Source organism: Pleurodeles waltl, chromosome 3_1, assembly GCF_031143425.1.
Source record: "Pleurodeles waltl isolate 20211129_DDA chromosome 3_1, aPleWal1.hap1.20221129, whole genome shotgun sequence".
Classification (NCBI taxonomy): domain Eukaryota; kingdom Metazoa; phylum Chordata; class Amphibia; order Caudata; family Salamandridae; genus Pleurodeles; species Pleurodeles waltl.
Genome location: NC_090440.1, coordinates 838,057,058 through 838,081,677, shown reverse-complemented (window position 1 = coordinate 838,081,677; position 24,620 = coordinate 838,057,058). Strand labels below are relative to the sequence as shown.

The 24,620-nt window shown below is 42.7% G+C and overlaps 1 protein-coding gene across 1 annotated transcript in view; it reads right to left on the bottom strand.

The window, feature by feature from the left end:
* Positions 1-24,620, bottom strand: part of GTF2H1 (general transcription factor IIH subunit 1) — a 345,280-nt gene that overhangs the window by 235,913 nt on the left and 84,747 nt on the right. Inside the window, exons 4-6 of the mRNA XM_069223752.1 lie at positions 20,260-20,425; positions 5,805-5,898; positions 3,630-3,779 (exon numbers count right to left, since the gene is read on the bottom strand). Coding sequence (XP_069079853.1) covers positions 3,630-3,779; positions 5,805-5,898; positions 20,260-20,425 — 410 coding nt within the window. The remainder of the gene's footprint in view (positions 1-3,629; positions 3,780-5,804; positions 5,899-20,259; positions 20,426-24,620) is intronic.

Genomic DNA, 24,620 nt, shown 5'->3' with positions numbered 1-24,620 from the left:
CACTTGACGTGTAGTTCTGATAGGCTATGAGCAACCCCAAAAGGTCCCTCATCATCGGAGTCCTCTTGTTCTAGTAAATGCGTAGTAACCAAGGCTGAAACCCTACTTGGAGATGCCACCAATGGTGAAAGGAAATCAGACTTCTTATGTGCTTTAACCCTCGTCGACAGTATCGTCAACGGCAACACGGATGGCATCGTCAACTGGGACGTAGCTGGCACACTCGTCGGCATCACCGACAGCATCGATGGTATGAGCATCGCCGACGGAGTCATCGCTGGAGAAATTCTCGTCGACGAGGAAAACGATGTCGGCAGAGTCAACGTTGAAGGTCTCACCGGCGGTAGCATCGATGAAGGAGAGGCATCCATGAAGGCAGTCGACGAGGACGTCGTCGACACGATCGTCGATGAGGAAGACAACGCCATAGAGACTGTAGAAGTTGTAGCAGTCAACGACGAAGCTGTACAGACACCTTTAGACACCGTCGTCGACGATGTCATCGTAGATTTTTCGGATGGCCTCTTAAAGACATGTTTCACCACAGGAGGTGGCGTTTGAGGCTCAGAAAAGGCTATTTTGCTGCGCTCTGAGGAGACAGATCTTTCTTTGGAGTGCCTTTTAGAAGAAACGGAACTCCTGTGAGTTGAACTGGAAGGACTTCCAGCTTTAGAGGACACCCATTTGGTCTTCTTGTGAGCCTTTTTTGGAAGATCTTCTGAGTGGGGTTGAGGAGATCTGCCTCTTTTCTGTATTTTTCTGGAGGAAGTTGTAGATTCCTCACTGTCAGAACCAGACACTGGATTAGATCTGGACTTCAACTTCTGGAGCCAAATTAGTAGCCTACCCTCCCTGTCTTTGAGGGTTTTGTTAGAAAAGGTCCTGCAAACTTTGCAGTCTTTGGCTACATGGTCAGGGTAGAGGCAATAAATACAGTCCCTGTGTGGGTCCTCAGAGTGGAGCCTTTTCTTCCCACAGGTCTTACAGGCTCTGAAAGGGCTTTTCTTCTCTTTATCAGACATGGTGAATTCTCTTCAAAATAGAGTTCCCTTAAGTAAAGTAAGAAGAAGACACCTTACTTGCTGTAGGAAATCCTTTTTCTGAGGAAAAAATAGCAAAAATGAACTTCTCTGAAGTCTTGACTGAGCAGAGCTCAATGGAGACTCCCTAGCACGACGTGCGGTAGACAATCTGAGGGAAGGGATCTCCTCTCAGGAGGGTTCTAGAGGGAGGGGAAGCCTGATTGGCTAGGCCTTGCTTTGGTCATTTTGCTCATAATGATTAGGAAGGGCTACTAAAGTGAAAGCCTTAGGCCTTTTTTCATTGCAGTAGCCTGTATGTATAGCTGTTTTGATGTACCGGGGGCTCCCATCTTGACAACGGGGAAGGATTCAAGCATGTGAATCTATGAAAGTTCCAATACTGGAGTAAATCCAAAAATCTCAAAGTGATTGGGGTCAGCACTTGTGGTTTTATGAGAGATAAAATTTAAAAAGGGCTGCATTAATGGCATGAATTAAACAGGAAAAATTCTGTATTGAATGTGTTTTTAGCCTACTCATTTTGCACATGGTCCATTTTTAGACTGAAGAGTGGCCATGGAAATAGAAATTGAAGATATTTGCTAAAAAAAAATAAGCACCAAACTCCTACTGTTAAATTATAAAAAATATGCTCTCAAAGGAAGCATCCCATATGGTGAACTGATTAGAGTTCAGAGAAACTGCTCAAAGGATGAAGTCTTCATTTCTGAAGCAAAAGAAATATGTAAAGATTCTTTTAGAGAGGATATCAGAGTGTAGTACAGAATGCCAGGGAGAGAGCTTGGTTACAAAAGAGATGAACTATTGATTCCAATGCAAACCAAAACCAAGATGGAAGAACAAGGCCAAGCCTTTCGCTATATCATGGAGTTTGATGCTTTCAGCAATTCAGTCAAACAAGTGTTACAACAACATTGGAAGATCCATAGATTGGACACCAACATAAAAAGATATTACCTAATCATACAATGATAGCATATCAGAAAACTAAATCATTTGGACAATATCTGACAAGCAGTTTCATGGAAAGATGCACTGGTAAAGAGACAAAACAATTGGTTGCAATGTCAGCAAAAAGGTTTTTGGCGATGTCACAAGTGTAAAGCATGTCAATACACAGAATATCAACATGTTCAAATCACAGAATGGGAAAAGTTTCAAGATCAATCAATGGAATAACTGTGACACCCCATATGTTTTTTACGGTCTGGGATGTAGATGCGGTAAACAATATGTAGGGAGCACTATTAATAATCTGAAACTCTTGAATTTTGCAACATCTCAGAGCAGTAAAAAAAAACAAAGATGACATATGCAATTGCAAAACACATATGGGAAAATCATCATGGTTGAGACATGTCAGGATTAATCTACTACGGCATCCAGCATATAAACAAAAAACAAAGAGGAGGAGATCGTCAACTGTCCCTGAGGCAATCAGAATCCAAATGGATAATGTTATTAAATATGGAGATCACATTGGAACTAAATTATGATGCTGAGCTTCATGTATTTCTATAAGCATCTTGAAAAATGATGATTATGATATATTGTGTTTGATTAATTAAAATGAGGAATTCAGTGTATATAAGTACTATTAATGATGACTAGTATAGTAAATCATGATTTTGAAAAATTAAGTTATTTTCTTATCATTGAATTTAGGTAATTGTTTTGTTTTTTTATATGTTTGTGAAAGAACACTAATTTGCACTTTATAATAGGCACATGTCACTTTCTGTTCCTATACTGGTGATTAGTTTAATATATTCTGGTGCTCTTCAATCAGGAGGTTGGTACTCCGTACTGTACACTTGGGAACAATAAAGCTTTGATTAGGTACAAATATGCAACTGTAATCAAAATTATAGTAACTTGAAATCATGATCAGGTGATTTTCTTTAGCTATTTTATGATAGTAAATTGATATCTAGATAGATATATCATTACCATACAGATCAGCTAAATTATGCAGAGAATTATAACTGTCTTGTACTTTAAAACAAGCACATATGCAAATAGATATGAAATGTTGTCCATGTCTGGCTTTTTATGTTCCCTTTGTTATTGAACACTTGGTACACTCACATGAATAATATTGTTTTTGTATCATTAGGTATATAGTCCCGTGCCAGTACTGCTGGAGATTGAGGAAGTAAAATAATATTGGTTGTTGAATGTCTTTGTAAATCCAATTATTAATTGGAGATTGAATAGGATGCTCTGTACTCAGAAAGGAATAAATGCACCCCTGTGTGTTTCCTTTAAGAAAAATGAAGGGAGGGGCAGTGGGCCTCTTTTTAAATTGCACTTTGTTTTCATGGCCAGTTGAAGGTTACGGTCAAAACGCGACGCCATGACTCAGAAATGAAAGTCTGTTGAGCACAAAAGTAAATACAAATGTGGAAGTTAACCAGTGTGCCCCATCATCAGTGACCTCCGTGGGGCTTGTGAGGTAATATTGTGCCACATAAGTGAGATGATGATGATTATATATATATATATATATATATATATATATATATATACACACACACACACACAATTATAAAAACAAAAATACAGAATGTAACCTGTAACGCTTACCTTTGTCATCTAATTTGGCACACTCAGCAAAAAGATCTTTTGAACCCATGTTTAATCGATCCCTGTGAAAATAATGGGATTGGAAGAATCGTGTCCAAAACTCTTTCTCTGTCAAGTTGTGTGGTACATTTTCTGCATATTTCAGTTTCACTGGCGGGGAGAAAAAATTGTTTTGGTGAATCATTTTCAACCAGCGCTCTCATTTTACCCCCTATAGCACACTATTTCACGGTTTCAGAATGATGCAAGTTTCATGCTGACAACTAGAAATGAATGTAGGACATTAACTGCAAAGTTTGCCCTGATGACAGCAACATTTCCAAACACTGCACAAAACGGACTTATTCTAAACAGACATACAGTGCTCATACTAGCTTAGCTCTCGGCAGCTCACGGACTGATTACTGTAATGCATTACAAGTGGGCCTTGGCTCCTTTCTGATTCCCAGATTAGAGGATGCAAAATGCAGCCTCCCTTTTAATATTAGTACTCAGAAGACATATCACATCATATCGCATCCAGGAAATCCCTGCACTGCTCTCAATACAAAAAGAGAATATGGTTTACAACTGGATGCCTAAATACTGGTGCATTAACAATCAAGCACCTTCTACCTTACGAAGTATTGTCAGTCTCATTCACCAAACTAATCAACATGCCTTCCATCAACTGCTTTCCAAACGTGGAAGAGGTTTCTTTGCAGGATCTTGGGCTTCTTGATTCACCATGCTTAATCCCCATAAAATTCTTAAATGCTCTGAAGACACTGTATAGCTATGAGGCAGCTTCATTAAAAAGAGGCATTAAGAGAACTTGTAGGTAATGAGAGTCTCGCTAGTGCCCCAACTATACTGTATACTCGAAATGAGGCTTACTCTGCTCACAGGACCTCAACAAGCCCCAGGGCTCTAAATAAATCAACATGTTAATAGAAAACACATACAAACACAGGTTTCATGGTCACCAATAAAACATTAATAAATTGATCACATTTAACAGATAATGCCCTGGAATTAATAAATTCAGTATTGATGTACGCAATGGTACTCATTCACGTTCCAAAGTGACACAAACATACAGAAGCACCACTGGGAACCCGAAACAATAGTTTACCATACAGTATACATAAAGGAACCCATTCTAAATACACCAAAGCCTATTGCATGGGTGACCCATGCTTCACCTTTAGGTAAAAGCTCGCTCTTACACTAGCAAAGAGCTATCGGTCTGCTGAGCATTATCACAGCAAGGCCAGTAAATCTCATGGCAATGGATATTTGTGGCCTGAATCAATATAGGGGCAACCCGAGGAAGACGTTGTGACAATATAACCAACGTTCTTTGATCTAAAGGTATTCTCACATCACAACAGAACGCATGTGTCAGTGGCATACAATCTGCTGCATATGCAGGACACATATGACAATATATGTGTCTGGTCGAAATGTATACTTGCTAGTGCACCCCTCTCGAGTCATTTTCAAAACTTTAGAAACTCAGTGTATTCTTTAAGTCAAAGGAACATGCCATTTATAAACAAGCATGTGCCAAATCACAATATAGCTTCACTGAGAGCTGCACAGCAGCATCCTAACATATCAAAAATCTGTGCATCCCATGTTTTTCTTCACATCTTGTATTGCTTTAGATCTTAGTAGTACATCATTTGACTAATGTGCTTTATATGAGGAAGAAGTAGATTTATACTTTACGTTTCTTATGGTTGTTTTAGTTTAAATGAAGTACGGTAGAACCAATACCTACCTATCCCATTGTGTCTAGTAAAACCATGATCTGTTATACAAAACTGTTACAACTCTCTGGTAAGAATAGTACAGAACGATGGGGAACGATTACCATAATCAAGATCTAAATTCAGTGATTATCAGGGGAAAAAAAGTCAAGCATTTTCCGGAGTGACGACAGCTGTATTTTCAGTAACACTGTAGTACTGAATTTAAGCGTACTGCTTTAACTAAAGGTGCTGCAATTGTATCAAGATCAGAAAAACAAAAAAAAAAAATTATATTCTTAGTTAAACGTGGAGGTGTGGAAAAATACCAAAAGCATAAGATGTCGCATTGCAGGCTGAAATCAGCCTTAAAAGAAAAAAATATGATTGCCAACCACGGTCATGGCTTGCATGTGGTACAGAAAAAAAATTTCTTGCTTACCTGCTGGATAAGTTCTGAAGATTGATTCAATTATATCCGATGTCAAATTATATCTAAGACCATTACAGCCATCAGTTTGAGGACGCACATCAGCCTGAAATAACGATAAAAACAGTCACATTATACAGTTCCTCTGTTTTCATGATGTACAATACATAAACTATTTCGCCAGTTGCCAACAAGTATAGAAAAGCTCTGTTTGTAAACAGATTAAAATTTCAAATAAGACCGCCTAGAACAGTGCATAGCCTATATGGGGGCAAAAGTAAAGTATGGAGACTAGAAGGGGGTAATGGCGTAATGCAGTGGTTCCCAACCTTTTGACTTCTGTGCACCCCCACTTTTCACTACTGTAGCCCGGGGACCCCCTTCACCCCCCACTGAACCTTTACTGGAATCCGGGGACCCCCACTGAGTCACTACTGAAACGTGGGGATCTAATCTGTTAATACTATTTAATTTTCCAAGCAGTCGTGGACCCCCTAAAGAGGCTTTGCGGACCCCCAGGGGGACCCAGACCACAGGTTGGAAACCACTGGGGTAATGTGCTGCTGAACCTAGACATTTGACTTTAAGCAGATGCATAATGGGAAACTTAGCAGAAGCAATGATACAGGTTGAGTTTCTGGATTCGGAAAAGTAATAAGCCAAGTTAATTACCATGCAACCCCTAATGCAGCTGTCCTTGTTAAGTGATGAAAAAACATGCATGGGTCTACTCCCTTCAAGCATGCACGGTACAGGGTTTGTCACACTGGTTCGCTGCCTCGTATAACGGGAATACTCCCACTAGGGCCATAAATTGGGATTCACCACGTGTACCTAACATCTACTCAGTCCAGCCTGGCCATGGAGATAGAGGAGAGGCCAAGATTAGGTGAGATGTCATGAGAGTATTCCTGTGGGGACTTCCCTGTTTGGACATTTTAGGCCATGAAAGGTCTTGGCCAGGATCCTTGCCAGTTTACCCATGTTTTTTGACCCAAGTATCCCCTGTTGAATTTTCCCATCCCCTTAACTCCAAGTATTCTGAAACCAGAGCCCAGTTGCACAATAAAGTTGCTTTCCATTATTCACAAAGCCATGTATAATGAAATACCAAATTATCTAGCCCAGTTTTTGATTTTTTTTTACCGTTTAGACTTCTGTGGCTCCCCCTGAATGACCACTGGGGCTCCCCGACTAAGCAATTTCTATGATGTGAATCTCAAAACAATACACAAATGTATATTAACAAGTATACCTCAAACAAATACACAAATTATGGAATATTTTATGTAATTCATGACCAAAGAAATATGCTTAAAGTGAAATTTTGATGGTAAAGTTGGACTTTTTAAAAAATGTGGTTTTATTTGTAAAAGACTAAGAGATAGGCTAGACTCTAGCACAACACTGTGGGCCCGATAATGAGTGTGGCGGTCTATAGACCGCCACATCCCCAGTGGAGGTTTGGACCGCCACCAATCAGCGGTCCGACTGTCACATTACAACCTTGGCAGTCGGACCGTGAGGGAACAGCCAGCTTCACCAGGATCTTAGATCCCGGCGGTCTGGAGGATGGTGGTGGTCCTAATCTGCCAGGGCAGTGCTGAAAACAGCGATGCTCACGGGATTATGAGCTCATATCCGCCAGCGGTTTCATGGCGGTACCACCGCCATGAAAAGACTGGCAGAGAACGGGTGCAGGGGGCCCCCCTGCACTGCCAATGCACTTGGCATGGGCAGTGCAGGGCCCACACTGCTCAGCACTATTGCAATGTTGACTGTCTGCTTGGCAGACAGTTAACACTGCGAGGGTGCTTGTGCACCCTGCAGGCTACAGCATTGCCGCCGGCTCTATTACAAGCCGGAGACAATGCTATAGCCGGTTTCCTGCTAGGCCAGCGGGCAGAAACCCAGGTTTCTGCTCACCAACCTTGCAGGAAACTCCTAATAACTCCGACGGGAAGGTCGCCGCATAGGCAGCCGCTACCCTGTCGGGTGTTTGGTGGACAGGCTTTCCCATCCATCAAACTCATAATAGGGCCCTTTGTATTTTATCCTCCAAATGCATGTTCTCTTTTTAGCAGCATGTACCAGTGCTGCTTCAATGAACCCACCAATCAACCACACTAGATTCCATTTGCTGTACTTCTATGCTCTAACAAATCAAGGTAAGGACATCAACTTTAAGTATATATACTTTACCAATGTGCTAGAATTACTTCATTTTATAAACAGTTGCGGACCCCATGAGTACACTACAGGATAAGAACCACTGATCTAACCTTTTAAACAGGGCATCTCCAGCAGCTAGCTTTGACTACAGAGTCCGGACACCCTCATGCTTCAATTCCCTATCTGCCTAAAGAAAAGAACATGCTTGCAATTTTTTCCTGGTTTTTCACACAGAGTATGACATGCTATTCCACCCACTACCAGAATGAATCTCTTGTAAAAATTATTTGAAAGTATTTTAAAGAGACTACTGAGATCCAACAGCACTTCGATATTACTCTAGTCTCTCACTGTACCTATGCATCATAGTTGACTATATTGCCTGTACGAAAGCACGTCAACTTTCTGCAAACCCATTGTAATATCCCACAACTTTAAATTATTTTCTTCCTTCCTTATTATTCTGCAAGTATTTGTTTGTTGAATGTAGTGCTGTAAATTCACATACTCTGTATCCCCCTGCCACCTAGGGTTGGGATCAGACATTTGCACCTTTTTTTTTTCTTTGAAAAAGTCTTTTGAGGCACGACTTATTGGTGGCTCCTCCTCTGGCAGTGAATGTGGATGTGCATCAACATCATTGTTACACTGTTTTTCACAGAGCAGGTGAGAGGAGGACTGGTGAGCAGGACATCAAAGAGACCATGCAAATTATGTAAATATTTAAGTCGAAAATATCTGCAGCAAACACTGACTTCAGGCAAGGTTTGTGGGCCCACGTGAATCTACAGCACAACATGCAACAAACAGGTTCTTACAGGGCAATATAATAATTTCATAGCATGTGTGGATATAGATACACATGCCCTATGCCAACTGTAATATTATAAAGGAACAATGGTCCCCCCCCATCAGAACACTTACTGCTAATATAATCGGGAAACAAATACGCCCATATATTTTGTCTACTAGACAGAATGCATTCTTTATTGTTGTGCAATAACAAATAAATAAGTGGATGAAAACACAAACATCAAACAATTGCACACACAGAGACTCAGGCAGTAGTATTGGACCAAAATAAAAATAAAAATAACACATGAAATGAAGTTTGTCACAATTGAAAAACAGCACTTATGCCCTTGTTACCTTAGACATTACAATAAGGTCAAGGCGCACAGTCGATGACGTTTCAATCCTTACAGAATGTTCTCCTTCAATCCTTGCAGAGAGTGATGGGTGCTGGCCTTGAACACTAGGGATTCCCAGTGACCCTCTGCTTGTGACCACTGTGCCGAGGGGCACTCTTTGAAGCGAATGCATATGGAGTATCGTGTGAGGGACTATGGCTATGCATGAGGCCATCATACCCAGATGGTGCATTTCTGTATAGACAGAGAGGACGTAGTGGCTGGAAAAGAGGCAGTAGCTGCTGGAATGTCACCACTGTTTGATCGCTTGGGGAGGCTTTGCCCAAGACACTGTTAAGACTGACCTCAGGAATGGTTGCACCTGAAGTAGCCCAAGATAACATCTGGTGGCAATGACTCCAAAATGCAATCTGTGGAGCTGGCAGTTCTGATGTGGGATAAGTGGTCTTAATCGGCCAGTTGTTTCAGTAGGGGAAGATGTGTGCCCCTCCCCTTCAGAGATGGGCAGCTACCACTGAGGTATTTGGTGAAGAGCTCTGGGGCTGGGATGACTCCAAAGAGCAAGGCTTTGAACTATTCGTGCTTACCACTTACCATGAAGCGTAGGAAGCAATGATGGACTAGATGGATAGGTATGCAAGTGTAGGAATTCTTTAGGTCTCGTGAGGCCATGAAGTCACATTGCTGCCAAGGGTGAATGATATTCTGTAGGATGACCATGTGGAAATCCTCCGAGAGAATGTACCTGCAGAGTGGCCGAGACAGAGGATTGGCCTGAGGGAACCGTTCTTCTTGGAGATGATGAAGTACAGTGAGTAGATGTCTTTGATCCAGTGCTGATGGGCTCTGGCTCGATAGCCCTTTTGAGGAGCAGCACCTGGACCTTCCTTTGCAGTAGGACGAAGAGTTCTGGGCTGAGGGAGTGTGCATGTGAATTGTTTGTTGGGTTGAGATGTGGATGTGATTGACAATAGCTACAAACCACCTGCCTGTGGTGATTTCCTCCCAGCGGGGAAGAAAGCCCTGGAACTGGTGTAGTGTATTCAGGATTTGTAGGGCAAGTCAACATTTGGAGGTAGAGGCTCCCTTGGAGGGAGTGCCTCTGCCTCGACTGTTGAGTGGTTACTCCGGAAGGTGCCCTGTGCTAAGCCACAGACTTGCTGCTGGTGACTGGTCTGCTGCGGTCATTGATATTACTGCGTTGAGTCGGGAGAGTTAGGTTTGGACCCACTCCTTGTCTGCTGCCTCCAAAAGGAGCCCCTGGTTATAGAAACTGGAAGGGCACCCATGGCTTTAGAAGTATTGTTGTTCTTTATCTTTTCTAACAGTTCTTCAACCAGTAGACCGAACAGGCAGGTTAATGAGATGGTGTTGGACCTCTGGCGTGGAGCCAGAGACACTCAACCAAGAGGGGTGGCGGAGAATCACAAAGGTGTTCACACTCTGACAGATGAATCAGCAGAATCTAACGCACGCCGAATGGTGATGATGGATATGGCTTTCCCTTTCTATAGAATCTCTTCTCCACTTTTTCGTTATTGGTTAGGGAGAGGTTGGAGCAGGCCTCTTCCCATGGGCCTTGTTGTAGTGAGACAGGAGGCCCACAGAACTGGTGATGCTGCAGTGTGTGGCTGCACCTTCCCCTATTCTTTTGCCAGCCACCTCAGTGCGCTTACTCGCCTTATTGATAGGGGGAGTATCACCTGCGGCTTGGCCTGCTGCTCCTTTACAAGGAGTCTGGGGTATATGGTCTTATACACAGAGGATCGGATGGCACAGCCTTGAACCTTTTTGCAATCCTGGGTGTTATCACCTGGGATTTCCCAAACTCCCTGAATATCTTTGGAGCATATTGATATGCAGTGGTATCTTATGTTTGGGAAGTCCTAAGAGGGAGGTGGCCAAGGTCAGAGCCTCCAGGGGTCCACTTTGTAGTTCTCCAAAGAATAGGACGGAGGGTGTTGGGAGACAGGTTCTCTAAAGTACTCTGCTAGAGAGAGCAGGGACTATGGCTACCTTAATCTGAACTGGGGTCTGGAGACCATTGATGGGAAGTTGCAGGACGTGAGAGAGCAGGAGGTGGATACAGTGGAGGTGATATAGAGGAGGAGGAGAAAGAGTAATGCGAGCAGCCTTCTTTTTTCTCGTGGCAGGCTTCGGCTGTAGAGGAGTATCGGGTTGTGGAGCATTCGTTGAGTGAGAGTCTACGCTTTTTAGGCAAAGTGTTTACAGTGACAGGGATCTTGCCTGTGCTAGTGTTGATGATGATATGCACTGCCTTTCATCAAGCTCCTAATGGAGCTTTGAGGACGGGCCTCTTCTTGGAGTCAACCTTGGAACCAATGTGGTTTTCTTTGCGGACGGGGCTTTCGGATTTGACAAAGTTGTTGGCTTCAAGAGCTCGCCAACATGTGCTCTCTGTCTCTAAGGCTGATGGAGGTCAAAGCTCTTGGCTGGTTCCCATCTCAGAGCGGACACCTTGGCTCTGTGCCGACCAGAGCCAGAGGCCAGTGACCAACCTGGTTTATCCACAGGGCTCAATGTCCAACCCCTTAAAGACAGAGTGATGCTTCAACATGCGGTCACATATGCATTTGAGGTTAGGGTAGAATTTTAGGTGTCAATCATACTCTAGTGTCTCGGCATGGACGTGGTGTGAGGTCCAGGATTGACTGAGGTAGATGAGCCATCACTGAGTGACTCTTCCTTTTCTGGACTTCCTCCTCTTCGGTGTCTGAGGAATCTGATCCAATTATCTCTGGGCTGGGATGGACTATTAGGGTGGCTGTTTCATCTTATTTCTCTTTTTTGGTGCCAAGCAGGTCTGCCTCGCTGAAAATGTCCAGCGTCCAGGATGATGAGTGGTACATCTTGTTGTTGGCCCAGCATCTGCCGCTCTGCTACTGAAGTGAATTTTTGCCCTTGAAGGCAGAGCAGGAGCCACAAAGGGTGCTGTCATTCTCTGGGGAAAGGTACAGATTACAGATAGACCAAGGGTTGGCCCTGTGATGTTTCGAGTGGCACTGAGGGCAACCCTTGAAAGGTATCTGTTCCATTTTCCCATGCGAGTCTTCCTTATTTGGAGTCAATAAATGAAATTCAGGACCCCCGAAGGCTGGGCACCCCAAGGGCCAAGAGGCCCAGTCTTTGATGGTGTCCAATGCAGGTCGAGCAAAGAGGAGGAGAAACCTAAACAGGTGTCAAGAGTTAAACTCTTCTCACTGGCAGGAAGGGAAGCAACGGGCCCCAGGACCAAACATTTCAGCATCAAAAGTGACTAGACTGGAAGCATTGTGGATACAAGTCGTAATCCCACTGAGAAGGGGGGGGGGGGAGAGGAAATCAAACAAAAGACAAGGAAGTCGGTGCCCATGCATGTTTACTGCCAGAGGAGAAGTCACTGATACCTGGGGGCTCAACAGACTTCTTCAAAGAAAGACAAGTTGCAAAATTCCAAGTCCAACACAAGACAGCAGGAGTATGCAGAGAATATATTTATTTACAGCCACACATGCTATAAACTTTGTTTTCGTAGAAAGTGCACTTCTGGCTTCTATTGCTGTAACCAACTATGTAAAGCACTGTCATCCTAATAGGTCTAGACTGGGATATGTAAAATCATAAACAAATTAAATAAATAGAATAAAACTTAAGACAACCATTTGAAGCCTCCCTAAACCACACTTTTCCCTCTACATACCTCACTTTTTACCCACTGCAAGCAGAAACTCCACTTGCTATTCAGATATCCATGCATCTTCAAATGGCTCATCCGACCCCTCCCCTCTTTTTTTTCAGCATCCTTTTACCATGGACACCTACTATCAAATCACTTCCCGTTTGACTACTAACCACCCCACTCATTCCTCTTACCTCAAAACCAAGAGAAATCACACTCGTCTGACACTCTTCCCACCTTAACTCATTTCTTGTTCTAACTCCTGCTCCCCTCACCAATTTTTCATAAAACCTCCTCATCTTTCTCCATCACTAGCACATACTATTTAGGCTTAAGACCAAAGAAAATGCATGCCCATCAAAGCAGAATAACTATCAAAGAACAAAATCACATAAAAACCTAATTATGGACATGCAACTGTTCTATTTATAATAATAAGCAGAACATTACTGCATTGAATCAGTGACTATTCTACAAGAAGCAATAACATGAAGCAATAAAACCATGATGAAAAACTGCCTAAGTAAAATGGCTGGAGAAATCATAAGTATGGACAACCTGTTATCTACTTAACATCTCAGCACTGGAATGAAAATCTCTACTAATCAGCTCCCACCCATCCCAATGACAAACCCTTGTCAACTACTTTCCAGTGGCACAACCCCATGTGTCCTTTTTTAGAACAATCTTCTGCGATTAGGTGGTCTCTTCTACTCCAAGCCCCCTTAATCTTATTTTGGGAGAATTCAAAACATGGATATATCAATTAAGGTTAACTAAACTGAGTGACTGAAACCTTGCAATTCATATATATCGTTAATGACCTTGTGCACTCTGCAGGCACTATCTGGGTGGAATATTTGAAAATGCCAGGCTAACAAATTTCCAACCTCTTCCACTGACCTTCCTAGATGCATGCCACTCGGAAATTTGCAACTAAACTATCAATTAAACCTCTCGTAGAAACTGGATGGATAATAATACCTCTTGCTACTGGCATTATGCCAAACTCAAATGTTCATTCATTAACACTTCTTGAATTTTTATAATTTTTAGTCTGTGTGGAAACAACCTACGAAATCACAGGCCGAGAGCAAATGGATGCTTTCTGGCCAAACTGAATGAAAGGGACCCTTACAACACAGTTGCTGGAAAGTATCTGAACAACCTCCATATACGATGCACAGTCTGGTTTTCACCCTTGAGGAGTTTTGAAATCTGTGACACGTACTGTATAATAGATGATAACAGATCAAATGGGCCAAGCATAGAGCTACTGCTGCATCTGATATGGTCCACAACCAGCATCTGACCAGCCTCCAGAACGTAGGTATTCATTAAAAAGGTTTGCCTCCTTTCTTTAAAGCCATAACCACATCAAAGTCCTACTTCCAAACACCCTGGAATTCTAGCACACAGGCACCAGCATTGCTTAGTGCTCTACAATCTCTTCCATTGTATTGAAAATTTACCGTAGCTCTCTGCCTGGATATTATTAAATTCTTCTGTCTTACGTGTTTCCATTATGGGGATGACAAACAGATCATCCTCAGTAAGGACAATGTGACATCCAAACTTGCACCTTGCCTTGACACCACGAACAATTAAATGACCATATATTATCACAAAATCAACCCGGCAAGACTAAAATACTCAGATGTGAAAACTAGTCACTGACACTAAAGATTCCCAGCCTGGCCCTTAACTCTAGGGAAAGATCCGGTCTCAACATGAACAAGAAAACAACCTTGGAACCATCAAAGGCACTGGGATTACACATGAACCTCAACTCCACTGTGTAGTAAAATAATGTATGTGTATGCTCAGAATCCTAACACAATTATTCATTACTGACGATTATTTTAACAGAACCGAAGCCAGACCCCTTTTGGTAGTCTCTAACCTGGATTAAAAAATATGCATCTGTACGTTAGGATACATTCCCCTGTGCTAAAATGCTAAAATCCAAAAAGGGGAAGAGGGGTAGGGTGGGGTTGGGGGGGGGGGGGGGGGGGGGGGGGAGGGATAGGAGTATGAACAGGAAATGTTACGTAACATTTCCAGTAGTATGTCTGGAAAGCTCTGATACTTTCAGTTAAAAAATATTCGCAGTATGTTCAAAAGGAGCGGATTCACATTTCAGTTTGGGAAGTAGCCTCCAGTATGCAAAAATGCTGTGCCATTCATACCACCACTAATACTGTGTGCTATAATTTCAGACTGATGTTTAAAAACAATGTGGAGTTCCCACTCAATTGAGAATTTGGATACCACTACTTAATGGAAAATAAAACAAAGACCACAAAGGATTGACAGCTGTTTCAACATACTCTGAAAACCTCTAATTATGACTTTCCCTTACTGTGTGCGGCCATCGTTAACACACAGCAGATAGGTACATTGGCTTTGCAACATCTGTAACCACAATCAACAGTATATACTTTGTTTAGAGTACATCTTCATGTTTACTTGAACTACTAGCATTATATTTAATGCACATTTTCTTCTGTACCACATCTGCCCATTTGGTCTAGCATTCAATATCATGCCTGGGTCTTTTTTTGGTAGCATCAAAGTCATTTATTAACATTACTGATTACCTAAAATCCTAAATTTAGTCCAAATAAATCTAATATAGGTCGCCAGTGTGCAAAGTCTTCAGTTAAGGACTACTGCACACCCAACAACCTAATATCATATGTGGAAAGGTCACTGAATTGTATGAAGAAACATAAGGCCTCAGGCCCTGACCTGTTAATTTCAATCCGGAGGAACCCCAGTTTTGGGCTAGAGTTTTACCTACAATATTTAAGTCGGCCCTAGCACTGAATATGATTCCACCTTCTTGGTGCCCAGCCATTCTTGTCCCATTATTCAAGAAGGGTCCACTGAGGAAGCTCTTCCAATTATTGTCCAACCTCCGCTTGGACGGGAAAGGAAAATACTTGGGAAGGTCCTGCTTAATCAGCTATAGAGTTGGGTGGATAGTCAAAATATCATGACGGAGGTTCAAGCTTGTTTCAGATCACAGGTGGGTACAATTGAGCAAGCAATACAACTTTATATGATCGCACATAAGTACAAAATCAAAAGGAAATCTTCACTGTATCTTATATTTGTGGATCTGAAAGCATCATTGGACAAGGTTGGGTGCTGGTGCCGTTATTATTTAGCCTTTCTGAATGATGCAGTGGATTATTTATTGAAGGAAATGTTGGCTATGCCCATTATAACGGGAAGAAGGGTTAAATTTTACTTTTCGCTGACAACGCCGTTTTCATGGCAAACAGAAAACACACCCGGTAAACTGCTAAAGCATTTTGTAGAATGAAATCCCTGTGTATTTACAGAGCTAAATCCAAGAGAATGGCACTGAGACTTTCCCCTAATTTAAAGCGGAAGCTCACGACAGAAGGTGTCCCTACTGGGACTGTCAAGCAGTACGAATATTTAGGGATTCGGGTTTGCTGTAAAATTGCAATGAAATGCTGTAGGAAGTTGGCTCTGTATGTGCTATTTCAAAGTAAGGAATAGCATGCACAGAGTCCAAGGGTTCCCCTTAGAGGTAAAATAGTGGTAAAAAGAGATAATACTAATGCTCTATTTTGTGGTAGTGTGGTCGAGCAGTAGGCTTATCCAAGGAGTAGTGTTAAGCATTTGTTGTACATACACATAGACAATAAATGAGGTACACACACTCAGAGACAAATCCAGCCAATAGGTTTTGTATAGAAAAATATCTTTTCTTAGTTTATTTTAAGAACCACAGGTTCAAATTTAACATGTAATATCTTGTTTGAAAGGTATTGCAGGTAAGTACATTAGGAACTTTGAATCATTTCAATTGCATGTATACTTTTCAAGTTATTGACAAATAGCTATTTCAAAAGTGGACACAGTGCAATTTTCACAGTTCCTGGGGGAGGTAAGTTTTTGTTAGTTTTACCAGGTAAGTAAGACACTTACAGGGTTCAGTTCTTGGTCCAAGGTAGCCCACCGTTGGGGGTTCAGAGCAACCCCAAAGTCACCACACCAGCAGCTCAGGGCCGGTCAGGTGCAGAGTTCAAAGTGGTGCCCAAAACGCATAGGCTAGAATGGAGAGAAGGGGGTGCCCCGGTTCCGGTCTGCTTGCAGGTAAGTACCCGCGTCTTCGGAGGGCAGACCAGGGGGGTTTTGTAGGGCACCGGGGGGACACAAGCCCACACAGAAATTTCACCCTCAGCGGCGCGGGGGCGGCCGGGTGCAGTGTAGAAACAAGCGTCGGGTTCGCAATGTTAGTCAATGAGAGATCAACGGATCTCTTCAGCGCTGCAGGCAGGCAAGGGGGGGCTTCCTCGGGGAAACCTCCACTTGGGCAAGGGAGAGGGACTCCTGGGGGTCACTTCTCCAGTGAAAGTCCGGTCCTTCAGGTCCTGGGGGCTGCGGGTGCAGGGTCTTTTCCAGGCGTCGGGACTTAGGTTTCAGAGAGTCGCGGTCAGGGGAAGCCTCGGGATTCCCTCTGCAGGCGGCGCTGTGGGGGCTCAGGGGGGACAGGTTTTGGTACTCACAGTCATAGAGTAGTCCGGGGGTCCTCCCTGAGGTGTTGGTTCTCCACCAGCCGAGTCGGGGTCGCCGGGTGCAGTGTTGCAAGTCTCACGCTTCTTGCGGGGAGATTGCAGGGTCTTTAAAGCTGCTCCTTGAAACAAAGTTGCAGTCTTTTTGGAGCAGGTCCGCTGTCCTCGGGAGTTTCTTGTCTTTTTCGAAGCAGGGCAGTCCTCAGAGGATTCAGAGGTCGCTGGTCCCTTGGAAGGCGTCGCTGGAGCAGAGTTCTTTGGAAGGCAGGAGACAGGCCGGTGAGTTTCTGGAGCCAAGGCAGTTGTTGTCTTCTGGTCTTCCTCTGCAGGGGTTTTCAGCTAGGCAGTCCTTCTTCTTGTAGTTGCAGGAATCTAATTTTCTAGGGTTCAGGGTAGCCCTTAAATACTAAATTTAAGGGCGTGTTTAGGTCTGGGGGTTAGTAGCCAATGGCTACTAGCCCTGAGGGTGGGTACACCCTCTTTGTGCCTCCTCCCAAGGGGAGGGGGTCACAATCCTAACCCTATTGGGGGAATCCTCCATCTGCAAGATGGAGGATTTCTAAAAGTTAGAGTCACCTCAGCTCAGGACACCTTAGGGGCTGTCCTGACTGGCCAGTGACTCCTCCTTGTTGCTTTCTTTGTTCCCTCCAGCCTTGCCGCCAAAAGTGGGGCCGTGGCCGGAGGGGGCGGGCAACTCCACTAAGCTGGAGTGCCCTGCTGGGCTGTGACAAAGGGGTGAGCCTTTGAGGCTCACCGCCAGGTGTTACAGCTCCTGCCTGGGGGAGGTGTTAGCATCTCCACCCAGTGCAGGCTTTGTTACTGGCCTCAGAGTGACAAAGGCACTCTCCCCATGGGGCCAGCAACATGTCTCTAGTGTGGCAGGCTGCTGGAACTAGTCAGCCTACACAGACAGTCGGTTAAGTTTCAGGGGGCACCTCTAAGGTGCCCTCTGGGGTGTATTTTGCAATAAAATGTACACTGGCATCAGTGTGCATTTATTGTGCTGAGAAGTTTGATACCAAACTTCCCAGTTTTCTGTGTAGCCATTATGGTGCTGTGGAGTTCGTGTTTGACAGACTCCCAGACCATATACTCTTATGGCTACCCTGCACTTACAATGTCTAAGGTTTTGTTTAGACACTGTAGGGGTACCATGCTCATGCACTGGTACCCTCACCTATGGTATAGTGCACCCTGCCTTAGGGCTGTAAGGCCTGCTAGAGGGGTGTCTTACCTATACTGCATAGGCAGTGAGAGGCTGGCATGGCACCCTGAGGGGAGTGCCATGTCGACTTACTCATTTTGTTCTCACTAGCACACACAGGCTTGTAAGCAGTGTGTCTGGGCTGAGTGAGGGGTCTCTAGGGTGGCATAATACATGCTGCAGCCCTTAGAGACCTTCCCTGGCATCAGGGCCCTTGGTACCAGAGGTACCAGTTACAAGGGACTTATCTGGATGCCAGGGTGTGCCAATTGTGGGATCAATGGTACATTTTAGGTGAAAGAACACTGGTGCTGGGGCCTGGTTAGCAGGGTCCCAGCACACTTCTCAGTCAAGTCAGCATCAGTATCAGGCAAAAAGTGGGGGGTAACTGCAACAGGGAGCCATTTCTTTACAAATGCCATATTCAGAAAGCAACTAAAGTCTTGAGACACACAGCTGATGTGATCCTGAAATTCAGAAATAAGTCAGGTGCCAAAAGCCTTAGTATTTTACTGCATATTTACAAACAAAAGGCAGCAACCCTCTATTGGGCTGACAGCACCTTTGTTCATTACAAGTGGCCGAGAACAACTTTTTGAGAGCTATGATGAGGTTGCCGCGGGTACTTTCCCTTTAACAGGTCCCTGCATTGCACTGATTTATTGATTGTTTGTCTCAATCGTTCTTCTAGATAGTGTCTCCATAAGCATTAATCTACAATGTTATGGTTGTTGACCTACTGCTACATTGTATTTTATATATAATTTATTATGTTTTATGCTTCATCGTATTTGCACTTTAACAGATCTCTGCATTGCACTGATTCATTGATTGTCCTTCAATTGATTGTAGCCACTGTTTCCAGGGCATTACTCTCTAGCGAAGATGGTTGTCAACCTAGTGCTTGACTGTATTTTAACTGATATTATTTACTGTGTTCCTTTATGTCTCTGTTTTTGTAAATTAATTGGACCCTGCACTGCCCCGGTCTATTCGGGTTGTACTTATTAGTGCAGCGCGGCTGGTGGCCCTTTGCGTTTCTTTTAACGTTTTTCTGCACATGCACTTTTATGTCTCGATTTTAGCTATAAAACCGTGCCTGTGGATTATAGACCATAATGTTATCAGGTGGATTATTTTATGAAAGACCTAAACTCAATAACGTTATTTAATTGTGGTTTTGACTATTATAAGGCTGATAGCTGAAACAATTTATAAGTAAATACTAATGTAGGTAGTATGATGGATGTCTGTTTAACAGGAAAATAAGGTAATAAGATATGAACATGCATGAAAAGGTTTGTAAACTTAACTGCGGTGGAGAATGACACTAGATCAAGTAAAAGAGCGAGTGCAGGTAAAGTACAGATAGATCTCTCAACCCATGAAAACTACACTGCCCCCCTAAAACGGGTCTAAAAAGAAGGAGTCAACGACCCCAGTTCTGCATTAACTCTAGTCAAAAGAAAGTCTCATCCATTTTAGTGTGAAAGCAGAAAATGCTTTGACCAAGGGGGCTTGAGAACCCCTACCACGGCTGTGGGATACAGTCAGGTATTCACGTCTGTAAATAATCATATGCTGATGAAATATGCACATTAAATGATTTTGCATTTATGGAAAGGTCTTAAAATCAAAGCAAGGCCCAAAGTAAAAAAGACCATCAATAACTTTGTTGACTTTGAATGATCATAGATATCAAACCTACCAGAAACGCGGCTGATATGCCGACATCTTGCTTATTGCAAGTGGCAGCAGAGTTATCCAGGGAGTTTAAGGTTAAACGATTCGCCCAGAATTCCTCTGCACTGATCACCTGACTGACAACGAGATCTTTATAAAGCTGGAACAAAACTGGATCTTCTTTGAGCATCCTAGAAACAAAAGCATAGCAAAAGATTGTGAATATTTAAAGCTAAAACCTAAAAATGACTAGTTATTATCTAAGCTACAGTTACTTAGAAAGATGGGCTTAAGTTGAAAAAGCACAGTCTTCCGCATGATTATAAGTGAAAAATATTGTTTAAGGTACAGCCCATCTGCAACTGCTCTATATATAAAGTGTAGGTTATATGCTAAAATAGCAAGAGCAAACCAAATGAATGCCCAATAAGTAAAACTAAGAGGAATGTCACCATTCAGGCGGTCATTCTATGAGAAATAACAATGCATTTGGTGAAACCAGATAAAACTCGACACACTGTTAAACACATTTAGTGGGGAGCTCTACATTTGGGATTAGTGAATCAAAAATTTAATTACACTATCAAAAGACAGCACATAACAGCAGAATAATGAGCAGAGGAAGCAGGTGTACTGCTGGTCCAGAAGATAAAAGAAAAGTAAAGGAGGGGAGGGGAGGGTTTATACTAGCATTCTCCTTAAAAAGGCAAATTCACATACATTCCAAAGTCTGTTGAGGCAGACATGCTTTGCATTTAGGGCAAAAGATCTACAGGAGGGTCATTTTGGAGGCATTTCCATTCAAAATGGTCTGAGAAGGGGAGGAGGAGTCAGGTAGCCAAAGCAAGGGGCGCCATGTTCAGCACTCTTCACTCAGGCATCCTAAAGACGTTTTGTAATAATCAGGGGTGTAGCTTGGTTAGTAAGATATGAGGGTGAACTTCAGGTTTCCCAAAAATCAGGTTGGTATATACTTTTTATTCACATTATACAACAAGCTGGGCACATGAGAGGGACTTAAGGGACATTGGAAAGGGAGAGGAATGCAGATTGGTAAGAGTACTAAGTGAGAGATTCACAACATTTTGTAAAATAACCAACACTTTGAGGACTATCAAATCAGATGAATGTGTTTTTGTCAGTGTGCGCAGGGAAAAATCCCAGGTGAAATCTGATACACCTCACCATACTCGACTAAAAGCACCTGTACCGAACAGTTCATCAGAAAATACAATTATTAGGGGGTGTAACACCCCAAACACCACCCACAACACCCCCACACACACAAAACTACACCCCTCTAATATCAGGCTAAAATAAAGAAAAAACAATCTACAGCCAGCATCCAAAAGATATAGCAACAACCTGCACACACCAACAAGGAAGTAAATACCAACTACAAAGTATACAAGCTGCATAAACAGATAGCATTTCACATGCATCACTTCTTATAGAAATAATGGAAGTTAAGAAAACAATGATCAATTGTGACCCATCCATGCACTGCTGTGCACGGATGGGGTGTTAGGAGCTGCCCTCCCTACCACCCCAGTGAAGTGAGAGGAACCTAAACTTCCTGCACCTTTCCCAACATCTCAGATCGCACTTGAGATGGTAGAGAAGAATACGTTACTTACTCGTAGTCCTAGTTCTGCATTGTTGGAATCTTCAGTGAAGTCATAAATCATAAATAATTGATTACTTTTGTGCTGCATGCATGGATCCAAACTCAGTCTTGAAATGAAGAGCACCAGTTCGGGGCTCAAAAGTGCAAAATGTTCCTGAAGTTAACATTACATTGCTGCATATTAGTTGCAGAAGGGGCTGCAAAAGAGTTTGAAAATGTATAGCATGAAGGAGAAAATGCATCTTATGAGCCTTCACTGAACGCAATGAAAAAGGAGCAATCTGTCACTATGATGCACTGTACTGGCAGTTTTTTTTTACTTTATTTTTTTAAATGGTGGTTGTGGTAAGAAGTTTCCACTGGCCAGGCCAATTCTAACATGTCAAGAAGGCAGGCAGGTCGTTTATGACTTAAATCAAAAATGCTACAAAGCAGAATTAATGTAACAAAGTAGGTAACTTTTACTTCTTCATCGTGGGATCGTCACTGATAGTCCTAAACACTTGCATAGAATAACAAGCCAATTGGAATTATAGAAAGCGGTTGTTGGGCAACAAGAAAGACTATGATAACATTGATACTGCCCTTTGATGCAGGAATATGGCTATATGGATCACTTAAATAGCTTTCAAAGTGTTTACTGACTCAACCTAGCAAAAGCCTACATATCATAGTCTAAGCAATAATGTCTAATAAATGCGTGCACTGATTCCCAGTGTCTTCAACTGTCAGAGCCTTGAACATTCCCGAGCCATGCTGTTGTAGCTGATGTAAATGATAGCACATAGTAATGCAAGCAACTATCCATCTAGCAATAGACTATTTTGAGGTGGCTAAAGTCTAAGATGTCCATAATTCACAAAGAGTTGGTTGGATCATCTAAAATGGTGTTGTTTTGTCAAGCCAGAAAAAAGTACCCTTCTGTCTTATGAGTGAAGGGACTGCTCAGCAGTATTCAAGGGATTTAGGAAGAATGTGGTTAGAGTAATGTTTTGATTGATATGAAAATCAGAAAATACCTTTAGAAGGAAAAATAACGTGACCTCATTACACAAGTGATGGCTACTACAAAGGCTGCCTTCCATAAAAGGTTCTTCAATGTAGTCATGTAAATAGGCTCAAAAGAAGGGTCCATTAATTTTGACGGAGCTATAATCAGTTTGCATAGAGGAGATTGTCTTCTGATGACTGAAATCATTTTCAGTCCTTCCTTCCAAGAAGTCATTAATTACTGGAACTGTGAAAAATTAAATGATATGAAGATCTCACGTAGGCCGTGATAGCTACAAAATGTAACTTAATACATAGAAACTGAAGCTCAGATTGTGCTCAATGTAGTATGTACAACGTCCTCTAGACAGGCAGTGGGGTTATGACCATTGCTTTGACATTAGAGTTGTTTCCACTTCACGGAGTAATAAGATCTTATCCCAGGATGTTTCGCGTCTTGCAAAATCTAAATGAAAGCTGGAGGGCATATTTAGATGTCCCTAAGGTGACTTCAGGAGCCATGCTGCCAAACTTAGCAAAGTTAAATCCAGAAGTGTGGTTAGTAGATGGAGTTTGAGTGGCAGCAGCATACATGGATTGATGGGTATTTGCAAAAAGTTCAGGTGCAACCATAGTCTAGCCAGTCTGGAGCTATTAAATTCATCTTTCAAGGAGACTTTCTCGGTTTCACTATTATAGTGAGAATTATCAAAAGTGCATTGTCCTATAATCCCTATTCTGGTAGCCAAAATGCAAAGTATATACATTTTTGTGGTTTGTGCAATTGCAAACAGGTTTCAAGAGGGTACTCCCCCCTCTTCAGAGGTCTTCTAAAAGGTCATCATCCCTGACCCATTTGTGTTTCTCTTCATAACAGTGGCTGAGAAGTCTGCTTGCTGATTCACTCGTGAAACGTGGATCAATGACATGGATAAATCCGTGGCTAGGGCCCAAAGCCAAAACAATTGCACTGATAGCTGCCTGACTATTGGATTGTTGGCTCTCAATAGTAAGTGACATTTTTCATGCATACGTGACACTATCCTCTGAAGAAAAGTTTTCCTTTTTACCTTATCTATAGTTGCCCCAAGGTAGGACAGCCTCTGCAATGGAGTGAGGGTTTCTGAAGATTTATTTGAAGTGACAATATTTAGCACCTATTTGTCTCTTGTGATTACAGCCCACTCTTCCTTATGCCAAAACAGTGCTCATCACCCACTGGAATGGGAAACTGGGGGAGGTACAATTTGTCATTGTTCTTAACCATTCACCTTCTATGGGATGCAGATTTTTGAGGTAGTCTTGGGTTTGGATGAATGCCTTTGCTATTGTAATCTCTGGCCATGCAGTTATTGTTGTTGTGACTGAAAGGCCACCAAGGGGCTTGACCGCTTCCTTGTAAGAATCTGATCTTTAGTTTTATACAGCTGTCGGAAAGAACTGCCTTTGGGATCTTAACTTAATTCTGTACGCTGATCAAAGAGAGTTGACCCTGAACATCAGTCAGGAAGACCTTTAGTTGGTGATCCAGATTGTGATCCCATGGCAGTGGAAGCGAATTCAGATTAATCAACAGCTGCGCTGATCACCTGGTAAAGACCAGAAAACTCTTACTAAGCTTTTCTAGAAAGATTGTTGCTGATGTTTGGGCCCAGTATGGGCTTTGATATGACTATTCGGTATTTGATTCATACGTTCTACTTCAAAGATGGGGCCCGCGCAGGGGACTTCACGCACTTTTTACTTTGAGCGTTTGGGATGGCGCTTTA